General features: G+C 41.8%; 1 protein-coding gene across 1 annotated transcript in view; it reads left to right on the forward strand.

Moving 5' to 3' along the window:
- LOC128612059 (teneurin-3-like) overlaps positions 1-13,094 on the forward strand; it is a 63,650-nt gene that overhangs the window by 34,313 nt on the left and 16,243 nt on the right. Inside the window, exons 16-17 of the mRNA XM_053631963.1 lie at positions 2,521-2,664; positions 11,050-11,299. Of these exons, the coding sequence (XP_053487938.1) occupies positions 2,521-2,664; positions 11,050-11,299 (394 nt within the window). The remainder of the gene's footprint in view (positions 1-2,520; positions 2,665-11,049; positions 11,300-13,094) is intronic.

Consider the following 13,094-nt stretch of genomic DNA (forward strand, 5'->3'; position numbering starts at 1 on the left):
TTTGCATGTGTAATTAGTCTGCATTTGAAGCGGAACGAGCTGTGCAGAACCGCGGAAGGTCGCAGGACGATGTTTTATCATGTTGCTGCTGCAAAGCGACGGGGAAAAGAACGATCACGTCTCTCGCCTCGGGCCGAGCCAGATTAATTAGGACGAGAAACAAAAGAGTTACACACCAGACTGCAGAGCGCTGAAATGCAACCGGGTCTGAATACTCACTAATCCCACGCCAATAACCGCCGGAGAACCTGCAGTTCCACGTGAAGTGTGTGTGTGTGTGTGTGTGTGTGTGTGTGTGTGTGTACGGAATCGAGCTGTTCACAAGGACGTTTGTTTGTCCTGGTTTTATGGAGTTGAGTAAGGACGCTGCACTGATGGACAACACACACTGATCTGTAGCCACGCGTGAAAATTACACCGTCATCCATCACAAAGGTTCCCCAGAGTTCACCCATTTACAGAACGTGGCTGTGATGGAGGAGAATCTCGTGCGTGGTGCTTGCGTTTGATATCTCAGGCAGTAATAACAAAAAAACAACAAAAATATATGTTCTTGCAAGTCTTTTCTGTATTTCGTTTAAATTAAAGGTTGAACATTATTATTATTATTATATATATATATCCATCCATCCATCCATCCATCCATCTTCTATAGCACTTATCCTTCTTCAGGGTCACAGGGGAACCTGGAGCCTATCCCAGGGAGCATGGGGCACAAGGCGGGGTACACCCTGGACAGGGTGCCAGTCCATCACAGGGCACACACACACTCGCACTCACACACCCATTCATACACTACAGACACTTTAGACACGCCAATCAGCCTACCATGCATGTGTTTGGACTGGGGGAGGAAACCGGAGTACCCGGAGGAAACCCCGCAGCACGGGGAGAACATGCAAACTTCACACACACACACAGGGCCACAGTGGGAATCGAACCCCCGACCCTGGAGGTGTGAGGGGAACGTGCTTATTTAAAATATATATATATATATATATATATATATATATATATATATATATATATATATATTACAGTATATATTTATATATTTTTAAGGAATCTGTTGTGTTTGTTGTTTATTTACAGTGGCCTGTTAATTAAAAGGGAAGAAATGAGGCGTGATACAAAAAGTACACACGAGTAAAAATGAATAAATATGGCCTCAGATTCTTAAGAAATGTTTCTGAACTCTTAAAGGTTCTGTGTAGAACCAAACAAAGTTTTTCTTTAAGAAATGATTCCAAGTAGAACCGTTTTAGAAAGCGACGAACTCTTAAAGAACCGTGTACACTTAATAAAGAACCCTTAGGGATTCTTTCGCTGCTCCTATGGGGGAACCCTTAAAGGTTCTAACTCTTTAAAGCGTTTTCCTATCAGCACCAGTTCCGCCATTTTTCCAACAAATCCTCGAAGAACCTTTTTTTTCTAAGAATGTTCGCTGTAAAAAATATAGAATCCTTCATGGGGTTTTGGTGGTCTGTCTGGGGAACCGTTAAAGGTTCTCTATAGAACACTACAACAGAGTGTTTTCTTATTACCAAGAACTCGGGCATTTTTTGGAAGCTTAGAACCCTCATTTATCCAACAAATCCTTGAAGAACAGTTTTTTGTTCTAAGCGTGTACGCTTTAAACAGTTCAACATCTTAATGGACTTCAGTTATCCTTTGGAGAGATCCTTTAAAGGTTCTATGTAGAACCCCACATCCGTGTGTTTCCGGAAAGGATTTAAACACAACTATTTTTAGAAGCTGAGAACCCTCAATTACAGCAAGTAGAACACTTTTCGTGGATGTGAAGACCCTTTCATTATCAGAAGAACCCTTTTTTTGTCTAAGATTGTACACTTTATGCTTTAAAAAATGTAGAGAACACTTGAGGGTTCTTTGGTTGTCCACCTGGGGAACCTTAGAGGTTCTCTGTAGAAAGAGTAAGAGTGTGTGTATTAAGTGTTGCGCTGCAAACGCCAAACGATTGCGTGTTATTTTCTTTTTAAAACCTAGAACCTGTCAGGACTTTCACATTCTTGGTACTTGGCTCCCTTTTAGAAAAAAAAAAACAGGTTCTTCAAGGGTTCTTTAAGTGTTTATTGGATAATTAAAGGTTTCTAGCCTCTTAAAACATGTCACGCTTTCTGATAGTAAAACCATCTATTGTCAGGTTCTACTAAGAAGCTTTTAATGTTCTTCTAGAGGGAACTGAAGAACTTTTAAATGTTCTAAATGTTTTAGTATTACGTTACTGTTGCTGTAGGGGTTTGATAGCTGAATTGAGACTGAAACTAATGAATACTTAATACGTGTTGAATACTTAATTATTAAACAGAACTCTGAAGAACCGCGAACGGAACATTTCCCTCTTCTGTACTTAAGAACTTAATTCCTCAAAATAAAAGACAAAAGGACAAGCTGGCTTTTTAAAATTCTTCTGAAGATCATTTTTTGTCCCTCAGCATGTTCTTTGTTTTGTTCTTCTCTCGTTTATGTATTTTTATCTTTGTGTTAATCATTCGGCAGTGTCTGTGGGCTTCGAGTACGAGTCGTGCCTGAGCGTGGTCCTCTGGGAGAGGAGAAGTTCCACACTGCAGGGGTTTGAACTCGACGCCTCCAACATGGGCGGCTGGACGCTGGATAAACATCACATCCTGGACCTACAGAACGGTCAGATGCTTCTTCATTTCGTCCTGGTGACTTTACGCTTGGGTCTTCTCTCAGCGTGGGTCTTTGCTAGCGTTTGTGACGTCATTTCTCGTGAGGTCATCTCCGAGGTTTAACCATAAATATCCAGCCAATCGTAAAATATGACCCGCTTCCTCATTTGCATACGATACAGCCGGGGCTAATGGCTCCGAGTAATGGACGATTAAATGAAGTTCATTGGCGCTGTGTGCAGAATCAGAAGAACGTTAGCCCTCGTTATGGTCCAGCCTGATTTGGATGAATGAACTTGGCTTAATTTCTCGATTATAAAATGCTGACGGAGAAATACGGAGATAAAATTTATTCCCGCTGGACCACCGCTGAGGTTTTCACAATATGCTAATTACGCTCATTTTTCTGGTCTGCTAGCAGTGAGTCAAAGCAAATGGACTTCCTCTGAGGTTCTTCCTCAGTTCTACTAAATGATGGAATCTTTCCTGACATTTAAAGTTCTGTCTCTGACACTTGTTCACATTGTTCTAAAGATTTATGGATGTTAATGCATGCAGAAGATAAGTGGATGAAGATAAATACTGGCTCGTGATTAGTCAGTGTCAGGTTCTTCTGAGAGCGGATAGAAATCCTGGAACTTTTATGGATTTTCAGAACACAGTAGGCGGTTCTTAGCTGTTGATGGGGGCGGGGTTAGTGAACAGGACGTTGTACTTAATGACAGTGTGCATTTCTTTGTGCAATATGGTTCCTCAGGGGTTCTTTGGAAGCTAAATGGACCTACATTTGTAAATGGATTCCAAAAAGGGGTTGTGTATAGAACTATCACGGGTTCCTCCATTAGACAAACCAAAGAAACTAATTTGATGCTCAGAGTAAAAGCAACCATCAATTCATACATCATCACTGGATGGAACCGGAACTGTTTGGACCATCAGGTGCTTTTAAAAAGTGTTATGGGAAGACATCAAGGGTGCACAGTCCAGCCGTAAACCCCCCCCCCCCCCTCCCCCCACTCTGTTAAGGAATGGTTCATTCCAGGGTGAAAGCTTTCCTCACTACGTAAACATCTTCTAAATGGATGAATCTTCTAATGGGATCTGACCGTGTAGATGGAGTTTGAAGCCGGGATGATGTTGTGAAGTCTTCTGGATGATGGTTTTCACTTTCTCGTTCTCCGTAAAAGAAGACTCGGCTTGAGGAATTAATGCTCCCATGTTGCCTCATGTTTATAAAATGGCCACTTGTACCCAAATTTCAGCTTCCATCTTATAGGATGAAGGACAACTAATGCTTCCGTAAAGGCTCAGAAGGCAACGACACACTAGCAGGCCTGTTTTGTATGCATGAGGTAATAAATACCCCTGAGTAGATGCTTTACTATTTACTAAACGGACCTCTGTAATTCAGTTTGTGTTTAAATCAATGTATTAGCCTGTAATCGCGACCGTGGCTGCCGAGACGAGGATTTAACAGCTGTTATTTACCAGAATGAGAGTGTGAAAGAAGTGGGCTGTGTTCAGTGTGTTGGAGAAAGCAAGACACCGATAAAAGATGAGATAAGTGCTCATATTGTGCTGTTATCCTTGGTGTTTTATGATGATCTTGCTTTATGTCTCCCATCTCGTCACTTTACAGCGATATTAACCTTCACGTTCTGTTTACGACTGAAACCCGGTCCCACAGAACCAGAGCAGCTCTTTAGATTTTATAGCGATACAAGTGGAACACTTACTGTAAAAAAGCCCCAGTTGGTTTCTTTGTACAGTGAAAAATAATCCTCGGAGTCGGAATGAAGGCACTGTTGTTTCCATAGAAACGATCGCATTTTTATTCCAAACCCAAATTTGCTTTTAGAGCTGACAAAACTCAGCAAATCGCGTATCTCGCTTTGTTAACCAATCGCTGCCATGTGATGTCGTCAGTGTGCACGTCTGACTCCGCCCCCTTGTGTCTTGTGTACCAATGGAAAAACCAATCCAGATGCACACTAGACAGAAAAATCTCGTATTCCACAAAGCAAATTAACTCAATAACCCAATATTCCTGACAATGAGCTAATCTTAAACAGCGCTCTGTTACTATGGCAACATGTGCTTTAGAACGTAACTAGTGTCGCTTAATTAATTCAGTTAATCCGGACACGCTGAGGTCTCACCGAGCTGAAATACTGAATACTGAACACTGAGGAACTCAGGATATTTCAGCAGTAAATGTTCATACGGTAGATTTGTTTATATTTCTAATATTTAAGTCTTGTTAGACCAGCTGGTGGACTTCAAACCAGGTACTGCCAAAAAAACTAAACATGAACCATTACAGCTTCTGTACCAGATCCGTGTGACGCCATGGCGTATCATTTAGTGTATTTCATCAAATCTTACTTTCTGATCTAATCAATAACGATCAAAAATAAGCAATCCTGGTGAAAACTGAGCTCTGAACATCACCGTCACACACACACTCCACTTTACTCAACACTTTTATTGCACCTCCAAATACCATACGCTTCATGTTTGTGTCAGAATTACAGAAACATGTCCGTGTCCTTTCTTTTCTCCTTTTAAACTCGCACTCAGGAGGTTTAATATCAGCTACACGTTAAACCTCGCTGAGGATACGCTGATATAGAAATAAATCTAGTCCACAGTGATTTACTGAGCATCTGCACTCCTAATCTCTTTAAATCCTGAGTTAGTGATGTACAGGAGCCACACGTTCAGCAGCGCCGTCTGTAAATCTGGTTAGTCTGAGTTGTAGAAATGACATGAAAGCTTTAACATATGAACATATCACCTTTACCTCCCTGCGCTGCTGTACAGCGGAGGCCCGGCAGAGGAATAAAGAACCGAATGAAAACCCGAGCTGTCGACTCTCTCCGGTGTAATTAATTTGCCAAAAGCAGCGCATGTGTTTGACAATCCCATTTGTCTCAGCAGCTGATAATGTAAAGACACGCAGCCGACTGAACGCAGTGTGGATTACACGTCTGATCACCTTCTCTGTGTGTGTGTGTGTGTGTGTGTGTGTGTGTGAAAGAGATACAAGGCTTACATTTATCTACCTGAGCCTTCCTGACCTATTTTACAGAAATAGACACTTATTCCTGATAAACACACCGACCGAGCCTTAAAACCAGGTTTGTGGGGATTAAAAACACATTTCCTAATATTGTGAATGCGGTTAATGTCTATAATATACATCCAAATATAAATATGAATAGCTGAAAGTCTGTATTTTCACATAGTCGTCTACGTGAACATGGGAATGGGAACGTGTATGGGGAGCAAACCCGTGATGCTGAGATCGGAAGTGCTTGGACCCCTTAATAAAAACATATTTATTGAAGCAAGTAAAAATGTACAATGTTTACCGTAAGAGTCTGATCATAGTGACTGAGTCGTGTGACGTGACTGACTTCGAGCCTGCATGCTAAATGCTAAAATAATAATAATGCTGTAAGAGCACTTACTAATCATCAGTAGTCATGGAGAAGCAGAGCGCTTAAATCAGCGCCCAAGAGACGAAACTGGAGCCGTTATAAGTTCCCTTATAGTTCCTCTGCTGTTTCTTTCCTTTATATTATTTATATTTCAGAAAGAAAGAAACTTCCTTCTGTTAAATTCAGATAGAAGTGAGGTTCTGATAAAAAAAAAAAGAAGAAGTGCAATAAGATTGATATACTATCATTAATATCATTAATACTGCACATTATCAGTTTAGAAACACAAATAAGACTTTAAAAGGCAAAGTAAGGAGCATGCTAACCCTACACCAGTGGACACCTACCCTGTTCCTGGAGATCTACCTTCCTGCAGGTTTCATCTCCAACCAAAACCTCCAACCTAAAGTCTTGAGGAAGGTAGATCTCCAGGAACAGGGCTGGAGACACTGATCTACACCATGCTGAGGAACTAGTGCATGCTTTCAGAAGCTCTAGAGCAGATGACTGTAACATGTTCCTGTCCTGCTGCCTCTTTACTGAAGCTTCAGATTGTTCTGATGCAGCGGCTTGTGTCCTGATGAGGAAAATACAGTCCGAGTTCATTACTCCAGTCTTATTAACTACAAAGTCCTGCTTATGAAGCTTCAAGCTCTTCAAGCTCTTCTTGTTGTTTTGTTTTTTTTAGTCTCTGGTGTATCTTGCTGATCTCCTGAAGTAGCACAGCCCATCTGAGACATTTCACTCACCTGAGCGTCACTGGCAGGTCTATCAGTGGACTTTTTGTCTCATCTAGAAACTCTGGAGCGGTGTTGGAACACGCTATCGCTCAGTAGGGTTTTATTTTAATCCAGACCGAAAATGTACCCATTTAACCTGGTCTAATAATACTTGGATTCTATTTTTTAATCATTCACTAAGTCATTTGTAAAGGTGGTAGTTGGTCAGCATTTGCTAGCATAGCACCTAGCTACCGTTTACGGTTATGGCAATTGTCAGACGCCTTTATCCAGAGACACTTACATTTTATCTCATTTTATACAGCTGAGCAGTTGAAGGTTAAGGGCCTTGCTCAAGGGCCCAGCAGTGACAGGTTGATAGCACTGGGATTTTAACTCACAGCCTTCTGATCAGGAGTCCACTGTCTTAACCACTGAGCTTGCCCTACCAACAGGGATCATTCCTATGTTCCCAGGGTCCACTGTTTCCAGGGTCCAATGTTTCCAGGGTCCAATGTTTCCAGGGTCCTATGTTCCCAGGGTCCACTGTTTCCAGGGTCCAATGTTTAAAGGGTCCAATGTTTCCAGGGTCCTATGTTCTCAGGGTCTAATGTTTCCAGGGTCCACTGTTTCCAGGGTCCAATGTTTAAAGGGTCCAATGTTTCCAGGGTCCAATGTTTCCAGGGTCCTATGTTCTCAGGGTCCAATGTTTAAAGGGTCCAATGTTTAAAGGGTCCACTGTTTCCAGGGTCCAATGTTTAAAGGGTCCAATGTTTCCAGGGTCCAATGTTTAAAGGGTCCAATGTTTCCAGGGTCCTATGTTCTCAGGGTCCAATGTTTAAAGGGTCCTATGTTCCCAGGGTCCAATGTTTCCAGGGCCCAATGTTTCCCGGGTCCAATGTTTAAAGGGTCCAATGTTTCCAAAGGGTCCACTTTTTAAAGGTCCTATGTTCTCAGGGTCCAATGTTTCCCGGGTCCAATGTTTAAAGGGTCCAATGTTTCCAAAGGGTCCACTGTTTAAAGGTCCTATGTTCTCAGGGTCCAATGTTTCCAGGGCCCAATGTTTAAAGGGTCCAATGTTTCCAGGGCCCAATGTTTAAAGGGTCCAATGTTTCCCAGGTGCAATGTTTAAAGGGTCCAATGTTTCCAAAGGGTCCACTGTTTAAAGGTCCTATGTTCTCAGGGTCCAATGTTCCCAGGGTCCAATATTTAAAGGGTCCTATGTTTCCAGGGTCCTATATTCCCCAGTTCAATATTCTGTTAACACACCTTAAGTAAACTTTTTCCAAGGTTTTATGTAGTCAGGACACATTTTCCCAGGGCCCTATTAACTTTATTACCTTTTAACTTTAAACACCGAAAGCACATTTAAATGAATAACAACATACATTAGTTTAAAATCATCCTTCATCCACACTTGAAATGAAAGTTATGAACTTGGACAATGAACTAGGTTGCACACGCTGAACCCTTATTTTGTGCCGCTCTAAAAAATAGCTGTTAATCTACATTCATACATTCATACAGTTCAACTCCACACATGGACAACGGTGAAATGTATACACTAAACTGAAGAAATGCGTAACTGTAGCCTGTAAAACACAGTAAACCGTCATAAAATGAACAAAACGTTAAGTATGAACATGTCCCAGCTCTCACTTATGCTAACTCCGGCTTTAAATCACCGCATGTTCATCATGTCCCGTATAAATCTGGGGAAAATAGGACCCTGGGAACACAGATCCGCTCCCCTACCAACATAGCTAACTTTTATAGCGTACTCATTTGAATGTTACTTTCATTCATCAACTCCGAGAATAAAGTGTGACATAAGCACAGGATGTCTCGCTAGAACCAATTCTACACATCTTAGTGTTTTCCACATGGTAATATATGCTAGGAACGCTAACTAGGCATGAATGCTAGCTTTTAGAACCAAACCCAGACCCCGTTTTTATATTTCTGTAACAGACTATACAGCGATGAGAGAGATGTCCGGATTATAAACATCAGAGGTGATTGATTGTGGTTTAGGGGCTGAGGTCCAGTTCTCAGCGACCGAGTGGACTATTGATCAGATCTTCAGCATGTCAAACCCACCACGTTGTGCGTATTACGTGCAGAGCAAAATCCATTCCCTCTTCGATTTCTGTCCAACTCATTGGGCCGATGTGTTTTTGGAAATATCTGACCGTACCTGACGGATTAGACATGCATCTTGTTGGCTTGACATTTTATTCATGTGTTTGTTTATTCGATTGCTGCTTGATCATGCGGGATCCGACGCTGAATAATCGATGATCATAAACATTACATTACGGAGGAAGGTTTTTTTGCGATGAAGGCTGTACACGCAGTTCCTGCGACTCTACACACTGCTTCACGATTGAGTTCTTTTTAAAATATTGCCCCTTTTTAAAGCTCTGAACACTTGCCCCTGACCTCCGGATGGTTCCACACTTCCAATCCTCACTTTTATAACGTAATGTTAGGTTGTTTTCTATGTATAAATACAATGTAGGGTCTACAACAGAAATGTGACCTAACATCTCCATTCGTCTCGACTCATTTTCTTATTGCACAAGCAGGACAACAAATGGGAGAGAGAATCGGCGCGAGAGTGCCACTCGCTGTCTTTGTGTCAAGGTCAGAAGAGTTAAATGCAGCTGTGTAGACCAATTTGTCTTAGTTAAGTGAGGATTTGTTGGACATGTTGGATTTAGAATGAGGAAAGAGGCTGATATCGGCTCGGACGTCCCCTCTGACCGCGTCCCTCGGTCAATAAATCAACAGCGGTTCTTAATCGTAGAGGAGGGTTGCGGTGCCGTGGATTCTTTTGTGGCCAGCTAGAAGATTCCTGATTTTACAGACGTTCCTCAGTAAACATGGGCAGAGCCTAAGACCAAGAAACCCTGGGTAGTTACTTACCTACAGATACTGCTGGAGAAGTTACGTTAACGTTGTTACGCTCTAGCTTAGCTAATGTTTAGAGATATACGTGAATAGAGGTATGTGTAAAGTTTAAACCTTGCTACTGCAAGGCGTTTCTAAAAGTCTTTTTAATAAAAGCATGCTCTGTACGAAGAACAGTAGACTTTCGCTAACAAGACTGCCGCTTATGGAGCAGGAAGTCCGATCTGACTGATCTGATTAACGGACTAAAGCAGGTGCAGGAACACTAACATGTTGCACGTTGTAAATAATTGATGGTCCATGGCCGCCTTCTTTGAAGCCGAATCCAAAAAAGAAGTAAAAATTTTCCAGGATTGAAATATTTATGAGCCACACTCTTCACACGCTGTCTGGCAGCTGAACGAACAGAGATGCTTCAGAAAGAAGAGTTTTGCGTTAGAGGAGACTTTGCACAAGCCTTTGTTGAGTAAGTGCAGAGTTTTTAAATAAATAATGACGGAATCGAGGAAAGGGTTGAAGGAGTTCGTCGTGAATGATTATTGGTCTGCAATGGTCTTTCTTGAAATCAGCCGAACCCCTGTCTTACAAATCTTTCAGGTGTTCAGAGCATCATCGTCTGAGGTTTCTGGCCTAAGGAACACATTTGGGATACTTTTCACTCCTTTCCACAAGTGAACTGGCCCATGAAATAAATCCTCATCTACTAGGGGAAAGCACTCAGGGTAGCTTTTAGTCGAGGATCTGCTCGTACCTACGAGGTAATAGCGTTTGTGTGTAGGGATTTAACTCTTCAGATAGCTAGCTCAGGTTCCGATCTAGAGGCCCTAGATAACCCTTGCATTTAGAACCTTAAAGGTTCTTCAGTTTGCCCTTCTGGAGTACAGGTTCCAAGTAGGACCTGTTTAGAAAGATACAACCATCCAAACAAGCCTTTTTTTTTTTTATTATAGCATGACCATGCTATGGATAATGTGATAAATGACGTGAAACCTCAGCGTTCCTCTGAAACACGTTACAAATCCAAAAAGATTACTAAATGGACTGCAGACTCCTGTAAGATGAAGCTGATACTTTTATCTTCATTACCATTTCTCAATCCCGGAAGGCATTTGACTTGTTTCAGATCTTGCAGCGTGGACTCTAATGTGTCTCATGAATTTTGAATAAATGGAATGAAGGAGAGTGAATTCCTGAGCACTACACTGTGCTGTCATTGACCTGCTTAATAGAGCCAAGTGTTTGTCAATACCAGTGTGAACTGCTACTGTTGAGTCTCCGCTCTTCAAACTGCAAACTCTTATGATGTGTCCTGTATCTCAGGGATCCTGTATAAAGGAAACGGTGAGAATGTGTTCCTGTCCCAGCTGCCCCCAGTCATCAGCACCATCATGGGTAACGGACGGCGGAGGAGCATCTCCTGCCCCAGCTGTAATGCCCCGGCTGGGGGTAACAAGCTGCTCGCACCTGTAGCACTGGCGTGGGGCAGGGACGGAAGTCTGTACGTGGGAGACTTCAACTACATCAGACGCATCGATCAATCAGGAAATGTCACCAGCATCATGGAGCTCAGGTGGGCAACAGATGGATGAGTAGATTGCATGAACAAAAGAATGCATGGACAAATGCATGGCGGGTCACATGGATGGATGGATGGATGGATGGATGGATGGAGAAATGAAAGGATTGAGTAGATAGACAAGTGCATGAATGGGTAGTCAAATGGATGTATTACATGGATAGACAAATAAAAGGATTACTGGACAGATGGACATGTGAATGGGAGGGCGGATGGACAAATACCAACATGACTGCACAGATGAACTAATAGATGGATGGATGTAGGAATTAGTATGAATGAATGAGTACCTGAGTACCAAAAACTGCAGCTTGTAGAAGAATGGACAGAATGGATGGATGGATGGATGGATGGATAGATGGATGGATGGATGGATGCCTAAATGCATGAGTGGCTGGACAGATGGTTTGATGTATAGATTAAATATATTAACAACTGGACCAATGGACAGAAGGATATATAGACAAAAGCTTGAAAGGCTGGTCAGTTGGATGGATGGATGGATGGATGGATGGACTGATGGATGAACATTTGGATGGACAAATAAATAAAGGGCTTGGATAATTGGACAGAAGAGTAAGTGGCTTGTCAGATATGAACAGTTTTATAGATTGGATGGATGGACAGAGGAATGCATATATGGACAAATTGATGGATGGATGAATGCACAAATGGAAGGATGGATGGATGGATGGATGGATGGATGGATAGTTGGACAGAGGAATGGATAGATGGACAAATTGATGGATGGATGAATTAGCTGTAAAAGTATGAAGTAGCTGTATGGATGGATGGATGGTATATAATTGATTGGATATTTGGACAGTTGCAGGTATAGCTTGACAGAAGTATGGATGGATAGATAGATGGATGGATGGATGGTTAGATGGATAGATGGGTGGGTGGATGGATGGATGGATGGATGGACACACTGATGGATTACGTGAACCAACCATGGCTATATGAATGGATGGAAGAGCAAACGAATGAACTGACGGATAGACTTGTGAATTGATGGAAAGGTAGATGAACAGACGGATGGATAATTGGACGCTGCTCCAGGGAGAAATAAATGCTGGAAATCATATTTCTGTATCAGTTCTTCTCTTTTCTTTAAAAAACGAGTGCAGTTCTGAGAAATGTCAGTTAGTACTGCTCTAGAAAGCCATCCTCTGGTGATTATATATATATAAACACGTTTATTTTTCCCTGGAAGCTCCATAATTGTTGCATGATGTGTTCTGTTCATGTGCATTTCCATCTTTTTCTATTTACATACATTGCTTTCTTGTTGTTTTTCCATCTTTCATATTTGTAACGTGAGCGTGTTGAAAATGAAAGCTTGACCTCAATGCGTCTCTCGAGACTTAAATTGAAATGAAATGATTAGTTTCCTGTCTCTGTGAAAGACTTCAAAGTGAACTGGTCTGACTTTACACAAACTCAGGAGTACACAGGAGGTGTGTGCTTCAGGGACGAGGTGAAGAATGAACGGTAAAGTGTTGAGAGGAACAGTGGACGTGAATTGATTTTATGATTGAGCGAGTGCACAGACGAGTGGACAGGTCGACTGACAGTTTGATTAATGTCTATTATGAATGATATAAAGGATCTTTGTCATGTGATGACGCATTTTCTGTGTCAGCTCTTATATTTATTTACATGTGGCCTTTTTTTTTTCATTGCTTCTCAAAGGAATAAAGATTTCAGACACAGGTGAGTGACTCCCAGTCGACTCGTGGACTTGTAGCTTGAAAATCTGAGCATTATTTTATTTGATTGAAATTTA

The sequence above is a fragment of the Ictalurus furcatus genome, chromosome 8 (assembly GCF_023375685.1).
Source record: "Ictalurus furcatus strain D&B chromosome 8, Billie_1.0, whole genome shotgun sequence".
Classification (NCBI taxonomy): domain Eukaryota; kingdom Metazoa; phylum Chordata; class Actinopteri; order Siluriformes; family Ictaluridae; genus Ictalurus; species Ictalurus furcatus.